Here is an 18,757-nt window from a genome sequence, read left to right as displayed (position 1 = left end):
TCATTGACACACTGTAGATTAACCAGCAGCACTAATCTGATTGCTTTAGATCTGAATGTGAAGGATTATAAAAGCTGGCGTAAGGAGCCGCTCCAGAAACCTGAAACTGGTGGATGGCTACCAACAATGGCTGCGAATTTGTTACTTTCTAAAGAGGCTCACCATCATTCCTGAGCAGAATATCTTGGATTGGAGCCAAATCATATACACAATGTTATGCTGTATATACACTGAATGTACAAAACATGAAAGACATTGTCACGATATTGAGTTAAACTCCTTTTTATACATTCACACCTCAAATGTTTCAAAATCCTCTAATTTGTCTTCTTCTTTGTAATCTATATGTCAACCATCCTTTTTTTTGTTTTTTTGAGGAAAATTAAGGGATAATGGCTTTGACCTGAATTTACCTCATCATTGTACCTCATATAATAGGTGCTTTAATGGTAATGCATCAGTTCATTACATATTAGGATTTAATTGCTGGACTGATATTGATAAACTGCATAAATTGCACTGATGACATAATCATGTTTATTGCAGCAGCAAGCTTTTACTGGAAGAAATCTCAGCTGATGTGCTTCATTTGCATTCAGGATCATTTCATCACTGTAGTTGATGCTTCGTACCAGTAGAGGACAGTAACCATCTAATCAGTTAGTACTAAGTGTAGCTCCCCTCACTGCACTGACACTTCAGAGATGATGCGGTTCATTTGACCGCCCAGTATTTCATCAGTAAAGGTCTAAACCTTTAGTGGTCATTCTTTCATCTGACAGTTGTTGCTGTCTGTAGTACTGAACTGCTTCGTAACTCTATAAATGCTGTTGCTGATGTCACAAGGAGACTGGTGACTGTAATTATATCCAAAGCCTCTCTTCTGAGTTAAGTCTGTCTAGAATAATATTTAGGGTGACCGTGTCTAAGTGGAGAGCAGGGCCGCCTTTCAATCTGAGGGTCGGCGGTTCGATCCCGCCTGCTCCTGCTCTGCTAGTCTCATGTCAATGTGTCCTTGAGCAAGACACTTAACCCCATAATTGCTCCCGTAGCTGCGCCTACGGTGTGTAGATAGAACTGAATTGTAAGTCGCTTTGGATAAAAGCGTCTGCTAAATGACTGTAATGTAATGTAATGTAATGTAGTTGTACTAAAGCAACTCCACTGTACTAAAGCTATAACATCCAGCTGGAACTACATGAACATATGTTGTATGTTGTATGTTTACTTGTTTGTGTCTTAAACAGCCAATCATGACTCTATCTTATAGGCATGGTATAAGATTTCCACTTGCACGGCAGGTTCGCTTAAATCCTAAACATTTTAGTAGCACACAGTGGTATCTATCCATGCAGATAGTTTGGGTTTGATCAAACTCTGAGGTGTCAGCCTCCATCCACACTGAAATAATAGAGGTGAATACAATTTGTTTTGTGAACTTGTCAAACTGTGAACTGTTGATAACTTGTCTTCCTGGAAACAGGGTTCAGGTTTTCCTGAATAATCAAACTGCCAACAGGGACCATCATTTTGTCGAAAATGATTTCCAATGAAAATGGTCCTTATTGTATCTCTGGAGGAGGGACACTTTCTGAAAACAAAAAACATTGCTGCTGATGTTTTTCCTAATGTTGTTGGCACCACAGACAAAATTCTAGGCCAATAAAACCAAAGCTATCTCCATGGCCAGTTTTTTTAGGAGTAGCCTATGTGCAAATGTGTCTTTTAATGGATATTTAGAAGACCCAACCCTTTGATTCTTGACTTATTTTTCACAGTCGCTGAAAATGATAGTGTGTCCATCCAAATCCAGGTGATTACTACCAACTTACTAACAAAATAAGAAAACCATTGTCTGATCCAGCTATGCATTTCATTTGAAATGGCTGTTTACGTAATGCAATACGTTTTTAGGAGGATCCTCAGCGGGCAGCCTTCTCTCTGCCACAGCTACAATTACTCATTTTTGTTTTTACTCTGAACACACCCCTGCTGGTTTTAACCCCTCGTGTTATTGACAACTGCACCCGCAAACCAATAAGTTTCTCATTACTCTCTGTTGTCTCTAAGGCTCCTATCTCTCGCTATTTTATCCCAATTGTTGTTACTCACTGCTAGAGAACAGAGGATAAAGTGTTTCAGCCCACATACACCTTTTCCCTTCCTCCAGAGTTTTATTCCTTGACTATTCTCCATCCTCTCTTCTCAAGTATGTTTCTTTAATTCCTATTAAGATTCATCCTGCTGGTTGTGTGAGGAGCGCAGCTTGAACTAGATAGTGCAATCAGGGGTGATAAACATCTCCATATAGCCGCATTTAAAACAGGAGCCACCACATACACAAAAACACGCACCTCCTCATGTCTCATCAGCAAAGACGTGCAAGGTGAGGGGAGACGAGGAATTAATTTGCTCGCTGTAGGAGGAGGAGGACAGTACATGGAATATTATGGTTGGAAATTCTTATAACCTCCCTCTTTTGATTTTAAAGTCACATTTATAATGTGGCCTTTCTCTTTATAGTGACTCAGAGGATGTAAATGTGTGTCTGGCCTTGATTACGGTGTTGTGGAGAAAGACATGGAGGAACATCATCATTAAGACTAGTCTGAGGATGGGGGGGATCAATATTAAGACCTTTAGGAGAGAGGCTCTGTCATTTACTATTAATAATGGGCCCTGCCGCCTGCTGTAATAACGTCATTAGGAGTACTGGAAACAGATACTTCATCCACAACTAAATGGCCTCACAATGCACCCACATGTAGAAACTATCATTACATATACGGTATAATTCACATACACATCTCTCTCTCTCTCTCTCTCTCTCTCTCTCTCTCTCTCTCTCTCTCTCTCTCACACAGACACACACACACACACACACACACACACACACACACACACACACACACACACACACACACACACAGAGGTCAGATCAGGATAGCATAAACAGGACAACTGGAGAGGTGGATGAGGAGACAAAGGAGATGGGACAAAGGACGAACAGAGAGGTGTCTGGAGGGAAATGGAGAGGGAAATTGGATATGTTCTTTAGAGAAGATATAAGGACATAAGACAGAACTGTATTAATCCGGAAGGATTTCTTTTTGTACTTTAGTTACTCAATATACGTATACAATGGACATATATGCATAACAGTTTGTATATAGTATACTAAAATAAAATGCAATGAAACAAAAGACACACAAAATAGAGAAATCATTGTGCAGGGTCCTGGTTATTAAACTTACAAGCAATAAAATGAACTGTACAGCAGTGATTCTTATTAAAAAAGAAAAATAATCAAGTAAAATTATATTCAAATCATGCTTGTAAATGACCCACACACATTGCTGGTTTCACACCATATATGTGTAAAGTTTGTGTTTTTAAAGCTTATTTTCTACTATGGCTTATATTTTGTCACTCCCTTATTTTGAAAGTTTGAAAACGGAAATTGACAGTAACATTGAAATACTGCGGAGTTCGGGCTTACTTTATTGGATTGTGATGCTACAACATTATATACAGAAGACACTTTTCCACATTAGGTTAACTCAGGCTAACTAACATGTTGTTTTGCTTAAATAAAATGTGCTAATCTAATGTTAAATCTTGATAGTATTGCTAGTATCAGACCACTTTTGTTTCTTTATAGTTGTCATTTGAATACATTTTTTCACAGCAGACATTTTGACTTGTTACAGCAGTAAAATCCCAGGTGCAACTAACACTGGTGATGGCTCCAGTAACGTTAATTATTGCACTGCAGCAATTAGTAATGTAATTAGTTACACCTGTGTTTTGACAAGCCAAATTGAATTCAATTGAGTTCAATTTTAGTTTGACTCTAAATTTTGTCCTAAAATCTGTAGAAATACGAATAAAGTGGATTGAGTTAATAAATGTGTATGATAATTGTATGTCAGTGTCCCTCTGTGTTTTCAGTCATTGACCCAGGTGGTATTTGCTGAAGATGATTTTTGTACAGCGAGGCATGAAGGGGATGAGCAGTATTGTCAATGATGTCCAGTAGCTTTTAGAATTTGGATGAGAAAGCAGACAAAGACATGTTCCTCCTTTTTCTTGCGTACGTGTGTTCCAGTCCAGAGTTGATGCACTGACTGCAGTTTTGTACTCCTCTGTATAGCCTGTGTGACCTCTTGTGGGAGTGCAGGCAAGCTATCGATCACCAAGTCTGTCTCTCCGTTTTGTTCTCCATGACAACCACTCGGGTACAGCACCACTTCACCTTCGTTCTCCACAGACGCCCCCATCCATCAGCTCAAATCTTGGCCTTTAACTGGCCAGACAGCCCTACAATTTATTCAAACTGGTAACATGTTATGTCTTTGTCGCTTAGATCAGGTGTTTGTTTGTGGTATGTGTCGGGTGCATCTGGGCTTTAGGTAGGGGAAAAGGAGATTGTTGATGTGTCAAGCATAAGTATTGCGTGTCTAGCTATCTTTGACAGGGTGTTGCATCATGTTTAACTCTCACTGTCTTTTTGTGTTTATGAGGTTTCATTTGCAAATATGTATGAACATGTTGCTGTGTGTGCATGGATAGAAAGACTTAGCATGCCAGCATGTTTTCCTGAAGCATGACTTCAGGGTTGTTTGCACTTAAGAGTTGAGCAGTTAAACTTTGTGAAGAGAGGAAGTTAGAGAATCAATGTGGCATGACTGTGCTTCCCTTCTCTCTGAGCCTCCTGGGAGAGTGGGCATGTCAGACCTCATTATGCCTTCCCAAATCAAACAAAATGGCTCCTTTTGGTTTCTGCCAGGCAGCAACTTCCAGTTCGGAAAAGTGAAGCCAATGTGGAAGAGCTGTTAGCCAAGCGTCAACCTCCAGTGCTGAGAAATGAAGCTCATGCAAAAACTGCAGTTCCTCAAATGGCCACTTGAGGCTGGCTCCAAAAGCGAGTCAATCTTCATCAGCCCTCATGTTTAAATGCCTAACTTTACAGCAGAAATAAACCTGTTTACAGCCTGGTACAAAAAAGGGTTTTCGTCTCTAGAGATAATTTCACCGTTCATGACAACTGCAAAGGGGGTGCATTTGAATGTATCTAACCTGTTTAAATTATATTAAGGCTTAAAGTTAGGCGTAATTAAGGGTGTGGCCGCTTTGAGTGACAGGTGGTTGCCTTATCAGGTTGCTAACTGTCTGCTCTGCTGTGTCACCCCGGCTGCCTCAGCTTCATTGATGATCCACCTCTTTTCACGTTTTTCGGGTTAGGCTGCGTCATCAATGCCAAGAAATGCTACCCACCTCCACAATGGAAACACATGGGTGACATCACAGAGACTATGTCCATATTTTAAATCGTCTATACCTTTAAACTTGCATTCTTTCAAATGGCCATCAGAGGGCGACTCTGACGTATGCAATAAGAAGTCTGATTGTATAGAAGTCTATGAGAATACGACCCTACTTCTCACTTGATTTATTACCCCAGTAAACATTGTAAACATAAGTTTATGGTCTCAATCGCTAATTTCAACTCTTCTTTAATGCAGCATGTTGTCCATTTTATGAATTATGGTCCTATACGAGTAAAATAGATGATAAAGCAGAGTAGATCCACCCTCTCGTGTCACTTCTGGTTGCAAAAAACAAGATGGCTACGGCCAAAAACAAGATGGCGATGACCAAAATTCCAAACTCAAGGCTTCAAAACTGTAGTCCCCAAATCAGTGTGTGACGTCACAGTGACTATTTCCACTTCTTATATGTCTATGGTTTCTACATATACCTGCTCCTCCCTAAGCCTCATTTTGGTGTAACAATACAAAGCATTCAGCTCTGCCTTGTTAGAATAGAGTAGGTCTGTCAGCCTAAATCAAACCATTTTTCTCATATTGGCTTCTCAATTAGATCTAGTGTTGAGCTGTTCCTATTACAGTGAGGCTAAAAACCTCTAGTTGATTTAGCAATTTGTCAAAGTATTACAATCAAAAATCATGCCTTCGTCTGAATAAATGAAAGAAATGTGCACAAAGCAGGAGAGAATAAAATCAGCATGACGTTATAATAGAAATAAAAGCAGAGATAAATTGTATGGCATGCTCGTTAGCTTGGCCTCAGGTTAGATGCTGTTCCAAGGATGACGGCTTATCAAGATAAGTGACAGGTGTTGCAGTGTGATCTTGAACTGCTGAAGGCACGAAGGGCAAGATTAACAATTTATTTATCTATTATTATTTTCAGGCCTGCTGTGTTGCATCTTTAATATTGTTGCACTGTAGTTTCATCTATGTAAACCAAGATGGAAAGATGAACAACAACTTGTGAATGTGTAAATTGTTTAAACAATGTAAAAAAATAAACAAGATATTTGCATTAGTTTTGGTTTGGTCTTAAATTTAGGATTAGGGTTAGATATTTAAGATTTGGTTATGGATAATATCTGTAAAGTTTTCAATTATGTGTATTCTTGCAGTTCAGATGCATTTTCATTAGAAGATGGCCTTGTGTTTTATCACACAAGGGTCAGTACACATTTAAATATTCGTACAGCACCTGATGGAATTCTACAATCAGTAATCATCAACAAGTTGAAAGGTACACCTAAATTAATCACAGATATTTAACCCAGGGAAAAATGTGAAAATCAACGTCACTCTGACTACAATTTAGATGTAGAATAAAAATCTAACAAATTCAAATTGTATTTGTCTCTAAGATGGAAATCACCAAAATGATTGTGGTTCCTGGTTTGCTTGTTCTGGTATTTACACCACGGTCCTTAGTGAAAGAACAGCACCTTGTTATTACATGTGGTGATACCACATGAATATCTGATTACTGTTAAGATAAAATATCTATAGTGTTCAAAGTTGAGGAGAGTAAAAACTAAACCAGTCAAACTACAGATTTACTTTACTAGGGTGTCCCAGCTACAAAGTATATCTTCATAGTACACTATTTTGAATGGTAAAGAGCTAAATATGATCCTATCTAATCTAATAGCTATTGTTAAGGATGGATTTATTTAATTTTGACTGTGTTCTCATTTGAAATGGAAGAGTTGCTTTTGTGAGTTGCATATGAGTGTCTCTTACCTTTCTGCTGCACATTGAATTGTAGGGCTAAAAGCTCCACTCATGTGGGGGCATGGACCTCTGTTTCATGTCAGCCCCTTATCTCTCTTTCCACATTTCCTGTCTGCCTCTCAGCCATACTTTATACTAACAATTGAACAGCAAAAATGCCCAAAACAATAAAATGATTTTAGTATGTTGGCATTTTATGTTTTTTCCCCCCATATACTCAAATCACATTTATAGTAGATGATAATGAAATGATTAACCTTGAAACAGAACCCGTGTTGTTCATTTGTATAGTGGTGTGTTAGGTAAGTCAAGCGCTGTCTGCCATATAAACATACATCTGCCTATTATTTGTGACTAAGGCAACAAACAAAGGCATTAGATTATATAGTATATGCCACAAACCATCCATACATCACTCTCTGTAAAACGGATGTCTTGTTGATTCCCAGGCTTTCTTTGGAAAAATGGAAAGCTGTACCTGGTTGAAGATACGGTGTTGCCTTATGTGTGTATCGTACAGACTCTGCTTTCCACATTTGCATCCAAGCAGCATGATAAACACAGTTAACTCACCCAGCAGTAACAGAGCAGACACATACTCTGAAATATTGAACAAATAAACTCAACAGACAAGCCCATAGAGACCCACTGTAGCATTGCATCGTGTGTTGATTGATAAGGTGGAGGCTGCTGTAGTGGAGGGAGTTCCAGCAGCTCCACCAGTAATCAGTAATAGCAGTTTGTGTTTAGCAGCTGCTGCAGGGAGGAATGTGGAGCTGACAGCTTGAATGAGGCCCCATGTTGAAATCTTTTTTTCCCCTTTTTTTGAATCGGCTGATGGTCAGTTGATGGAGCAGGAGACGATGTGACCTGCATGGACTAATGTAGTGCTTCACTGAGCAGAAGCTTCGCTGATTGCTATCTGCCTTGATGAGTTTGTGATTGATCGTGGCTGTCACCGGTTTCTCTTTGACTTGCGACTAATTTTTGGACATCTATAAAATAGGTTTTCCCCAGAATGTTTCCTGCTTTGTTGAAGCAGCTAACCACAAAACAAGTTGACTTTGATGTTTACTGCATCAAGATTAACTCTTGAGGTTGCTAAATTTGCCTAATTGAAGAGTTATACCTATAAAGCCTCTTTAAATACACACATCCTGCTCCACACTCAGCTGTGCCCTGATCTGAGTGCTCATATCATGAGCGTGTGTTTCTGTGTCAGTGTTTGTTTATTCCTTGTATTTAGACCAAACCTTGCCCAAGACGGCGCTCAAGGCATCTTCACTGCCGTCTGCAGCTATGAGCTCATCTCTCATCCCTCCGTATGAGTGTGTGTTACCTCAGCGTGACATATGCTGCTGTTGTGTTTCACAGTATTTCTCTCTATTCAGATATGTTTACACAAGGTCAAACAGGGAGAGCATCTGGTGGGCGACAAGCAGATTATTTGAGGAATGTCAGGGAGCATCTGGGTGCACTCACACAAACACACACTCAGACACACTCTACAAATGCTTTCATACACAAAAACATTTATTTTATACTCTCACTCAATATCTCTCTCTCTCTCAGTCTCTTGCACACACACACAAACATTCACCATACAAATGCACAAACACTCCAGTGCAGTAAACGCAGCAGCAGATAGGGGCCACTGCAGGACTGTGGAAGCAGTCTGGCCAATCGGCTGGCAGGTCGTTTGGAGCCCGGCTTCCCACTGGCACATCTCCTTCTCCTCTCTTTTCTCCCGATGGTCGTCGTCTCGTTACATCTCTCTGTGTCTCTCTGCGTCTCCCTTCCCCCTCGTCCTCCTCGTCTTCTCTGGGATTAACATTGGCTACAGCCAGGTGCTGAGTGTGTATGGTGGAACTGCGGTGGAGAAGCAGAGGCAGGAAGGAGGAAAGTGAGGTTTCAGCAGAAGATGTTCGGTGGTTGGTTGCAAGGCTAGAGGACGCCTGGGAGGACAGGCTGTCTGTGGATGTATACCTGTGGAGAAAGGACTGCTTTTGTCAACATCTGGGCTAGCTGCTGATGAGGTGCCTGGTCTGCACTGCCTTTTTCTTCACTCGTCTGTCCGTCTATCCATCTCTCTGTGCACATATGTCTGTGTGTGTTGGTGTGCATGTATAAATATGTGTGTGTCGGTGTCTGTGCATGTCAAATATATGGCCTATGCCTGAATACACAGCTATATGATGTGTTTTTTGTTTTTTTTACCAGTCTGAGAACTGCGACAGTCCTAATAATGTTAATCAAGATTTCATCCCGTCTTCCTTTGTTTTCTGGCTGTCTCCTCTCCTCTCCTCTCCTTTCCTCTTTCCCTTCCTCTAGCTTTGCTGTTTGTGAATCAATTCCCAATGCTTCGAAGCCTCGCTAAAATGGTGTCAGTTTACATAACATGTTATTCCAAAAGGATTCATTATTGCAAAATCACAGAGTCAGCTGTGTCAGCAACATACATACCGGTATCTGCGAAGTCTGTGCAGTGTAAAGAATCTCTTCTCCGACGGTACGCTGTATGTTCTCTTTGACGGTACGCGCTGCATAATGTCAACCGGTAGGCCGAACGCTGTCAATTCAATTTGGCAGGAGGTCGCTAGAATATGCATAAGTGACATGTTTTTCATTTGTAAATGCACGGCATGTAACCTCATCCCTCCCGCTGTCTGATGTGATAGTCATGCATACCGAATGTTGTGTGGAAAATAAGTTCTCCTCCTCTCATCCTCCTGGGCTTCTTTGGTTTGGGATGAAGGGAGGAGAAACAATTCATGGACATTATCATACAGTGTGTGTGCAGCACAGATATATTGGCCTGCTCTTAGTCCTCTGCCTTCACTTATGTCTGTCACTTATTTTACTGTGTTCCAGGAAGACAGCTTGTACAGAAATAATAAGCAGAGACAGGCAGAGATGAGGGGGTGTGAGCTTCTGTCCTCTGTAGGCCTTTGTCACCCAACCTGCTGACACCGCATATTTAGCCCCAAGGGGATCACTGGTTTACACAATTACCATGATCTGTGTATGTGTGTGTGTGTGTGTGTGTGTGTGTGTGTGTGTGTGTGTTTACTTCAGCGTGTGTAGTAGACTCTGCTTTTTTGCTTTGGTGTGAAAATCAGTGCAAGCTTTCAATCTGATTAAGCCATTTTGCCTCTTTTTGAATCACAAAAGCTTGCTTTTTTTCTTTAACACCCTCAACATACAGTTTTCCTCCTTTACTTGTCCTCAGGAGTTTTAAGTTAAAAATCATCTTTTTTCAATGTTTTCTTCTTCAATGCCTTACAGTTAGGACACACTGTGCATTCTGTATCAGCATTTACCAACTCTTTGTTGAAGCAATATAATGTTTGCACAGAGAGAACAAATTGTATAGCTTTTTTTTAATGTTCATGTTCTGTGTGTTTTAGTTGCACAAAATGAGTGTAATGACTGGCCTAGTGGGCAGGCTGCTTGTTCTTCCAGTGGATTGAGAGCCTTTCAGTTGTATCCAATACAGTGTGACTTGCATCACAATTGATCTAGAGCCAATCTTGAAACCAAACTCAATAAAATACTTGGATATTACTCCAACAAAAAGTCAGGCTAGGTTTGGCGTGTCATGTTATCAAATGAAAGCGGGCTCTAATCTCTCTCTTCCCGTGTTTGTGTTCAGGTGGGGTGGTTGACAAGGATTTGCGGCACTACCTCAACCTGCGTTTCTCCAAGGGCTCAGTGGACCACGACCACCAGCAGATCATCAGAGACAACCTCTACCTCCGCACCGTTCCCTGTGAGTCCACATCACCCGCCTCTCTGCTTCCTTCTGGCTTTCATTCATTCCTCTTTGATCTCCTCCTCTGTGTGTCTTTGTCATTGTTTTTTCTCTCTTTCATAGATATAATTTCACCCTCCGCCTCCTCCAGCTCTGTTTAATTCTCTTCCTCTTTTTTAGTTGTCCCCCTGCCCGTGGGACGTTGCCCTCGTGTTTTTACATCACACTCTTTCTCTCCGTCTCTGCCCGTCTATCGCTCCTTCTTTTCAGTCAATCGTCCGGCTGCTGAGCTCTCAGCCTGAGGTTTCCACGGCAACCACCCTCTTGTCTCGAGGCTTGCGTTGCCTTGACGCCCTACCCCCCCAGCACATGCTAGACATGCACAACACACACACGCAGATATACAAAGACACCACGTCACTCTCTACGATGTACATTAAGAAGATGTTTCTTTTACACAAATAAAAGAAACATCTTTGAAATCGTCACATAGAAACTTCACGCCTGTGGGTTGCATGTGGACTCCGTGTTTATAATGTGTTATCAGTGCGTGTGCCTGTTGGGCAACGATGTCATTGCAGTGATTTACATTGAGGGGTTGCTGTCCCCAGCAGCTCTGCCTGCTATCAATTTAACAAGCAGCTCGTGAATCAGCTTCTCTGGAGACCGAGACTGCTCTGATGCTTGAGTCTGCAGAATACACATGTTACTCCTTTCATGCGGCATGTGGACCGGTGCACTGTGATTTGATGTTTGTTAGTACTCATCTGACATTTTTCAGAATCCTCTGTTAACTCAGTCATAGGTGTTTTTTGACTCAGCAAAGGTGGTTGAGTTGAATCAACCGGCCTTTTGGCTGTTCGCGAACAGAGAAAGCAAAGCTAGGTTTTGACGTCAGAGATAGTTGTTTTTGCGTTGGCTGAGCGCTTCTACTATGCTAGATGTCCTCTGCCGGTGTGTTGAGTCGCTGACACAGAAGTGATTGTTTGATACGCTCCCACAGCTGCACAGTCCTGAGCCTCTCTTTCCTTCCTCTCCTCCCTCCCTCCCTCCCTCCCTCTCTCCTGTCGTCTTCATCTCTTTGCTATCACTCTTTGCTCTCTCTCATGTTCCCCCTGCTTCTCCCTCCTTCTCTCCCTCTTTGATTTCTTTTGGTCACCACCATCACATTTTCTCTACCTTTCAATTACAAAACTAACTCCAGACATCCCACTTTCCTTCTCCGTCCCATTGCCTTTTTTCTATCCATCTCTGCCTGTTGACTGTGTAATAGTGCAGCGAAGGTGGACTGACATGGTGACAACTGAGGTGATGGGGACTGGCTGAGGTTCAACACTGCAGGTCCTCACACACTTCAGCCCTGTCACGCTGTGGGCCCCTTTTGGTAGCATAAACCATATAGTTTCGCCACTGGGCATTTCAGAATTATTCCATAATCGCCTGATTGCGATTATAGCTGGCCACAATCATCTTGCATAACCGTTGAATTTCCGCTATTCAAGGGAATTGAAAGCCAATGTTACAAATGTGCCAACAAAAAGAACGTAAATTAGATGTGTATACGCTGGGTAAATACAGAGTCTACCTGAGCCCAAAGTTCCAATGTCAAGAAAAAAAAAAACATGGAAAAAGAGAACTTGGCTGTCTAGATCTTACTGCTGTTGGAAAAGTTCTTCTGTTCCAGCTCATATGAGATTGTCTTTGTTGCTTTCCAAAGCAAAATAATGGCAGAGAGGTGTCCATACCAGCTCTCTTCAGTCTCTCCTGTGGGTGCAGCAGTGTGTTTGACAGTTCTGGGGAAAGTTATGCTGGAGTTGTTGCTTCTATCTATCTTTTCTAATTATATATTTCACATTAAAATGTTTTGGAAACATGGTGTTATAAGAATAAAGTGGGTCAGTTTAGAAATAGTGCATACGAGTGTATGGTCAATCAAAAGAGAGAGAGTGACGGTGGATACACTCAGACGTGACCGGTGTTGGCGACATTAGTAGTAAAGTTGTCTCGTAGTAGTAAATGTACAGTCCAAAGTGAGCAACTTCAACCCTGATGGCATTGCAACAAAATCAGGAATAGTTAATACAGGCTTTGTAATTATCTGTTTCATATTAACTTATATTAAAGTCAAGCCTCCTTCTATTGTCTTGAACCACCTTTGTGTTACATTTGGTCAGCCTACACAACAGCTTTACAACAAGCTAAATCTATGTGCAGCAGAGCCCGAGGTGAAACATTGTTTCAGCAAACTGTTTGATGACTAATAAACACCTTTGCCAATGATCGCATCATTCCAATGAGCACCTATTGAAATTCACAACATGGATTTAGGTCTAGTTGCAAATCCAAACGACTGCACCACTGTGGTATAAAGTGAACAGAATAAGACAATTAAATTATTAATCTCAAATTGCCAATTATTTGTATGGCAATCGTCAACTAAAATGAATGATTGTGACAACCCTATTCGTCACCACGTTTCAATTGTAGCCGCCTCCCAGCATTTTGTGAGAATGAAAAGTCATGTATTCTGTGTGATGTGTGTGCGGTAATGACATCCCCATAATTAACTGCCTATCACTTGACAAAGCTTCTCCAGTGTAATGAAGATTATCAAAATTGCAATTCATAGACCTCCTGCCCAGCAGCTTTGAAATACATGTGATATTACAGTGATTCCCAAAACGTGGCTTAATCTCACCAATGTGATTTAATTTGCCTTTGGTCAGCAGGTCATCTCTACTACATATGAGGATGTTTCATTGGTTGCACGACTTCCTGGCTCCAGACTAGCCTTTCCACTGGTAACACTGTTTTCTTACAGCATGGTATTAATCAGTGGTGGAATGTAATTAAGTACATTTACTCAAGTACTGTACTTAAGTACAATTTTGATGCTACTTTCTACTCCACTACATTTCAGACGGAAACATTCTAACTACATTAAAATACATCTTACATGTTTCTGCATTAATAATAATAATCTAATATTGTCGTATATAATAATGTAACAAAGAGCCCATTGGGCTGCATATTGAGAATTTTTATGTACAAAGTACATTTTCTTGATTATCGAACTATATACTTTTACTTAAGTAATATTTGGAAAGTATTACTTTTACTTGGCTGAGAATGTTTTTTTAAATCCTGGAATTAGTGGGCCTACTTTTACCTACGTCAAAGATCTTAGTACTTCTTTCACCACTGGTATGAGTCAATGACACGGCTCAGTCACTCTTTGTATCTAACTCCCCATCAGCCTCCTCCTCTCTCTCGTTTGGACTTTTAAAATAATCAGCTATGGACCGCTTGATAATTGGAACACGGTAATGGCTTAATTGTTTCGTTATGTCTTTTGCCGCTACATACATTCGCGTCATGCTTTGTGCACTGCGACGTACATGCTTAGTTACTCTCAACTCGCACACATAAAAAACAGGAGTATGTATGTGATACAAGCGCACAGACCGAGCGCAAAAGCATCCTCGCGAGCATGAGACTTTGGAGACTAGAATGGAATAGACAGTGGCTGGTGTATCCTGTCTGGAGGGGGCATCAATGATAATGTCATCATGCACTCAAACATGTGAAATTTGAACTCACCAAAACCATTTTGGTCGCTTTCTGGAGCCCGGCTTTGCTCAACCATCAAAGTGACACAGCATCAGGCAGCTAAAAAAAGAGGGATGATGGTTCTGAGAGCTGCGCCGCTCATCCCCGGCAGGCTGTTTGTTGTTGTGGTTTGGAGCGTTACAAAATCAGTGTTTTTCTCCAGTGTCTGCATCGCTCTGACCATGCTGTCAGTGCGAGTCTGTCAGCTTGACAAGCAGACGCCACTCTGCATCACAACATGCTGTCACATTGAAGGACGTGTGTGTGTGTGTGTGTGTGTGTGTGTGTGTGTGTGTGTGTGTGTGTGTGTGTGTGTGTGTGTGCCCGCGCATGCTTTCATACAGCTAGAGGCTCACATGCTAACGTCAACTCCTGCATCCTGTTACATCACTTGGCTCAAGGATTGGCTGTTTTTTCTGAGAATTTGGGAGGGATGGAAGTGGAATAAAACTTCAGATTGGCATCACAGTTTACAGGTTGAAACATTTTATAAGATTGTCAGTTTGATAGTCTTTCTTACTTTTCAAGCCATTAAGATAAGAAGTTTGCCAGCACCATTTGTCATCATTCACAGGGATTACTTGACCACTTCAAAAAATGAGTCTAAGCTTCTTCTTCTTCTTCTTCTTCTTCTTCTTCTTCTGGAGCACCTACTGTTGAGGAATTTAGAGAAGAGTTTTTGATGGTTCTGCTCTCTCTCCTTGATAGGAATGTAACTGAGAGTGCAAGACAGTGACATAGGGCTAAAGAAGAGGCTAAAGAAGAAAATATTTTGGGGTAAGCAGAGATGTGGCAGTACAGTAAACAGAAAGAGAAACGTGGAGGAAAGATGATGGATGTGGACATGAGCAAAGAGGCTCTGTGAGAAGATGGAAAAAGTGGAGAAGACAGGAAGGGAGGTGGTTAAGATGAGGAGATCGGCAAGGGAGATTTGAAAGGGAGGAAGAGAGCGAACAGAGGATGGAAATTGAGAAGGCGAGAGTGGATGCAAGAGTTTGGAGGGATGAGCAGAGCAGAGTAGGGAGTAAAAGAGTGGACGTGCATTGAATGGGGGTGGTGGGAGATATGAGGGAGCCTCGTAAGTCATTCCCCAGAGAACCGTCTCCTCTTCTCCACACTACTCAGAGGCATCAGTAAAAGGCTCTATAAATAGCTTCAACAGTGAGCAGCACGTTTCTCTACTCAGATAGCCTATAAATACATGCAGCTTCTGTCACTTCATATCCGCTGCTCCGGACGCATGATGCCCTGCAGCTTTGCAGCCTCCGACAGGGAATCCTCCTCTGGAGACTGCAGAGGAGGAGCAGATAAAGATGTTGAGGAGGAACATGGCCACGGTGTTTAGGATTGTGATAGGGCTGAGATGATTGGTCAGCAGGTCAGGCTGATAATGATTGCAGTAATGAAGATGGCTATCCTGATGATGGGAGGAGATGACACCTTTGAACCTTGATACATGCAGGAGATTTGAATGCACAGTTCTGTCGACAAAATGTGTGTTTACTTGCATGCTAGTAAGAATTTTTGAGTTCTCTTTTACAAAATGCTTCACACACACCATCATACAGTTTAACAAAACAGCTTGTCATGCACCGAATAATCAAACTACCAGAATGCTGTCAATATTTCTCAAAGGGCTTTTTTCCCAAACAATAGTACAACCTAAAGAAAAGTTGTATCATCAGGTATACAAACTGTATGTAGATGCATGAGAGACTCTATGACTGACTAAGTGAGGATCTCTTTTCTTGTCTGATTCATCGTTTATTTCATGCATGTTCCAGCTCCCAAACGATTTCAAAGATCTCCCTGCTTATTGATGGTCAAGAAAATCAAGGTCTATGTAAACCTGGAAGAATTTTAGAAGAAGATTGGAATATGCTTTAATCGGACAATATCTGTGTACGGTAACGTCAATGAGCAGTTTCACTCTGTAAACACTTGCTAATCTTTGTTGTGCTTTGTCTCGGCATTGGAACACAAATATTTGCAAAATAGTCACAGAAAGTTTTTGTGCTATAGTTAAAATGATTGAATGATTTTGAAACTTTTGCATTTGTTTAAAAAAATATGTCATGGTTTGATCATTAGATTGCTGTTGTGCATTTGTGTGAAGAGTTTTGAAAGTGTGAACTGAGATTTTAAAAATGCTTGCTAGGAGTAGAATCACATTTTCGTCAAAACTTGTCAAAAACATTTAATTTCCGTCTTTGTAGATGTGAACTTCAGAGTAAATGGTTTTCAATAGTTGTAAAACAGTTACCAAGCAGTCAAATATTTTAAAAGGAAGGCAAATGAATACAGCTGGTCATTGAGTTTCACACTTTGTAGACATTTCGGCACGCCTATGTGCTGTTGTAGTAAAGTTAGAGTTCATTCATCATGCTTTTGAAAATGTACAATCAGAAAAACACTCACTCATAATACACAGGGACAAAATCTGCAACTCCAAATAAACATTCAGTCCATTCATCTGTGATGATTTCCTCAGCAAAGTAAGCTGTCTTTACTGGGAGCTACCAATTTCTCCCACACCATCTGTGAGTGTGTTTTTTTGTATTTGACTGAATGAAGAAAAATATATGATTTGTGCATCCAAATTTGTGTTAAGAAATTTAACCAAGAATGTAGGTCCAGTTTTTTTTTTTATGTTTTTGTAGTTGGAACACATTCATTAGTTATGTATTCTTAAATCCTGTTTATAGATATACTTTTTAGAGTAACAGATGAATGTGAGTGGGCTTTAACCCTGAATAAATACTGTGACTGATGATGATGGGAGAGGAAGAGGAGTGATGGAAGTTGGATGGGGAGGATTGTCATGATGATTAAATTACAGTGAAGTTGGATGAGATGATAAAGAAAATATTACTTTCTTATGTGTGTGTTTCTGTGGCAAATTGATTGTATTTCTGTGAACGTATACATGCACATATATGTTTTTTTTGACACTTAGGCATTGACTATTCTGTTTGTATGCCGAGATTTATTAGGCTGAACTGATAAATAATGGGTGTTACACGCCATTCTCTGTTGAGGTTGTGTGTGCTTGCCTCTATATGAGAGAGAAATACATCATCCCCCAGGGACTCTCTCCTTAAAGGGGTGATTTTCCCGCTGGCTTGCTCCTGCTAAAGGGCTGGCTGACATGCTTTGATGTGCTTCTGTGCTCCCTGCCGTTTGATTGGCACACTAGATTAATGTTGTTCCACAGATGAAAGAAACTGCAAGGGAATGATATGAATTTTATTAAATGAAAATCGCAAATATTGAACATGACTAATGAATTGATTATGTTTGCAAAGTGCTTTGCATGCTCTGTACAGGTAAGATCTTCTCCCTCAGCAGCTAATCACAAACGAGGTTCTTCTGAAGCCCTTTATATTTATATTTATATTTGTGTTCCTGTCTCTAGTCTTACCTCCTCACCATCATAGCTCTATGGCTTTGTCAGTGCTACTACTAGGATCAGATTAATGTGCAGTGATGAGCCAGGTGCTCAGCAAGCGACCCGTCATGTGATAGTCAGTAAGCGCTGACACCTCAGAGAGCTTGACTGTTTACTCGGGTCAATCTTAACCTCTTAATACACACACACACACACACACACACACACACACACACACACACACACATTGCATACCAAACACCACACACCAGCTCTGTGTGTGTACATCATCATGACCCCCAATGTCGTCCTGCGTCAGTCAGCTCTGCAGACTAATAAAGGTGCTTTTCAGCCTATCAGGGCTGATTTCCATCACTTCAGGACATCAGTACAGGAGTCATTTCTCAATGTCACCAGATCTGCTAATGCTGATCCACTGAGCAACACAGTTGTCTTTACGGCCACTAGTGGGTCTGACAGACAGACACTTTATGGATGAAACTCCAGACTTGATGCATCTGTTTCTAACCTGAATTAATTCTGCTTAACAGGTTTCATTTTGGTGGAGGAGTTTCCCGTTGGAGGAGTTTTCATTCGTTTTCATTCCCTCGGAAATTGCTTCTGTACAAACATAGCGTGCAGCAAAACCCTAGAAAGAAAATGAACCCAACTTCTCAGACCGTATGTAGTTTTGACTTCACAGCGGTACAATAACAGAAATATGATTTAAAATTAGGGTACATCTTAACAAAGTAGGGTTGAAATAATTATCTATAATATTAGTCTTTAGATTTTTTTATCTTGTATAAATCATTGATTAAACATTTAGTCTATAAAATCTAAGAAAACAGGAACAATGCCAATCACAATTTCCCAGTTGATATTTTAAAATTGTTAACATTTTTGTCACCAAATCTCCAAAACTTACCCTATACAGATAAAAGTACT

The 18,757-nt window shown here is 40.8% G+C and overlaps 1 protein-coding gene across 6 annotated transcripts in view; it reads left to right on the top strand.

Moving 5' to 3' along the window:
* magi2b (membrane associated guanylate kinase, WW and PDZ domain containing 2b) overlaps positions 1–18,757 on the top strand; it is a 77,632-nt gene that overhangs the window by 9,368 nt on the left and 49,507 nt on the right. For 5 of the 6 annotated variants that reach the window (XM_068722794.1, XM_068722793.1, XM_068722799.1 and 2 more), the window contains exon 2: positions 10,714–10,830. In XM_068722794.1, the coding sequence (XP_068578895.1) occupies positions 10,714–10,830 (117 nt within the window). Of the gene's footprint in view, positions 1–8,823; positions 9,098–10,713; positions 10,831–18,757 lie in introns of those variants that run through there. The other variant, XM_068722795.1, reaches the window with a different exon arrangement.

The sequence above is a fragment of the Cebidichthys violaceus genome, unplaced genomic scaffold (genome assembly GCF_023349555.1).
Source record: "Cebidichthys violaceus isolate CVI_PGR_0920_01 unplaced genomic scaffold, fCebVio1.0.p SCAF_3, whole genome shotgun sequence".
NCBI classification, from domain to species: Eukaryota; Metazoa; Chordata; class Actinopteri; order Perciformes; family Stichaeidae; genus Cebidichthys; species Cebidichthys violaceus.
The sequence above is the reverse complement of the archived record's forward strand: the minus strand, read 5'-3'. Positions and strand labels throughout refer to the sequence as shown.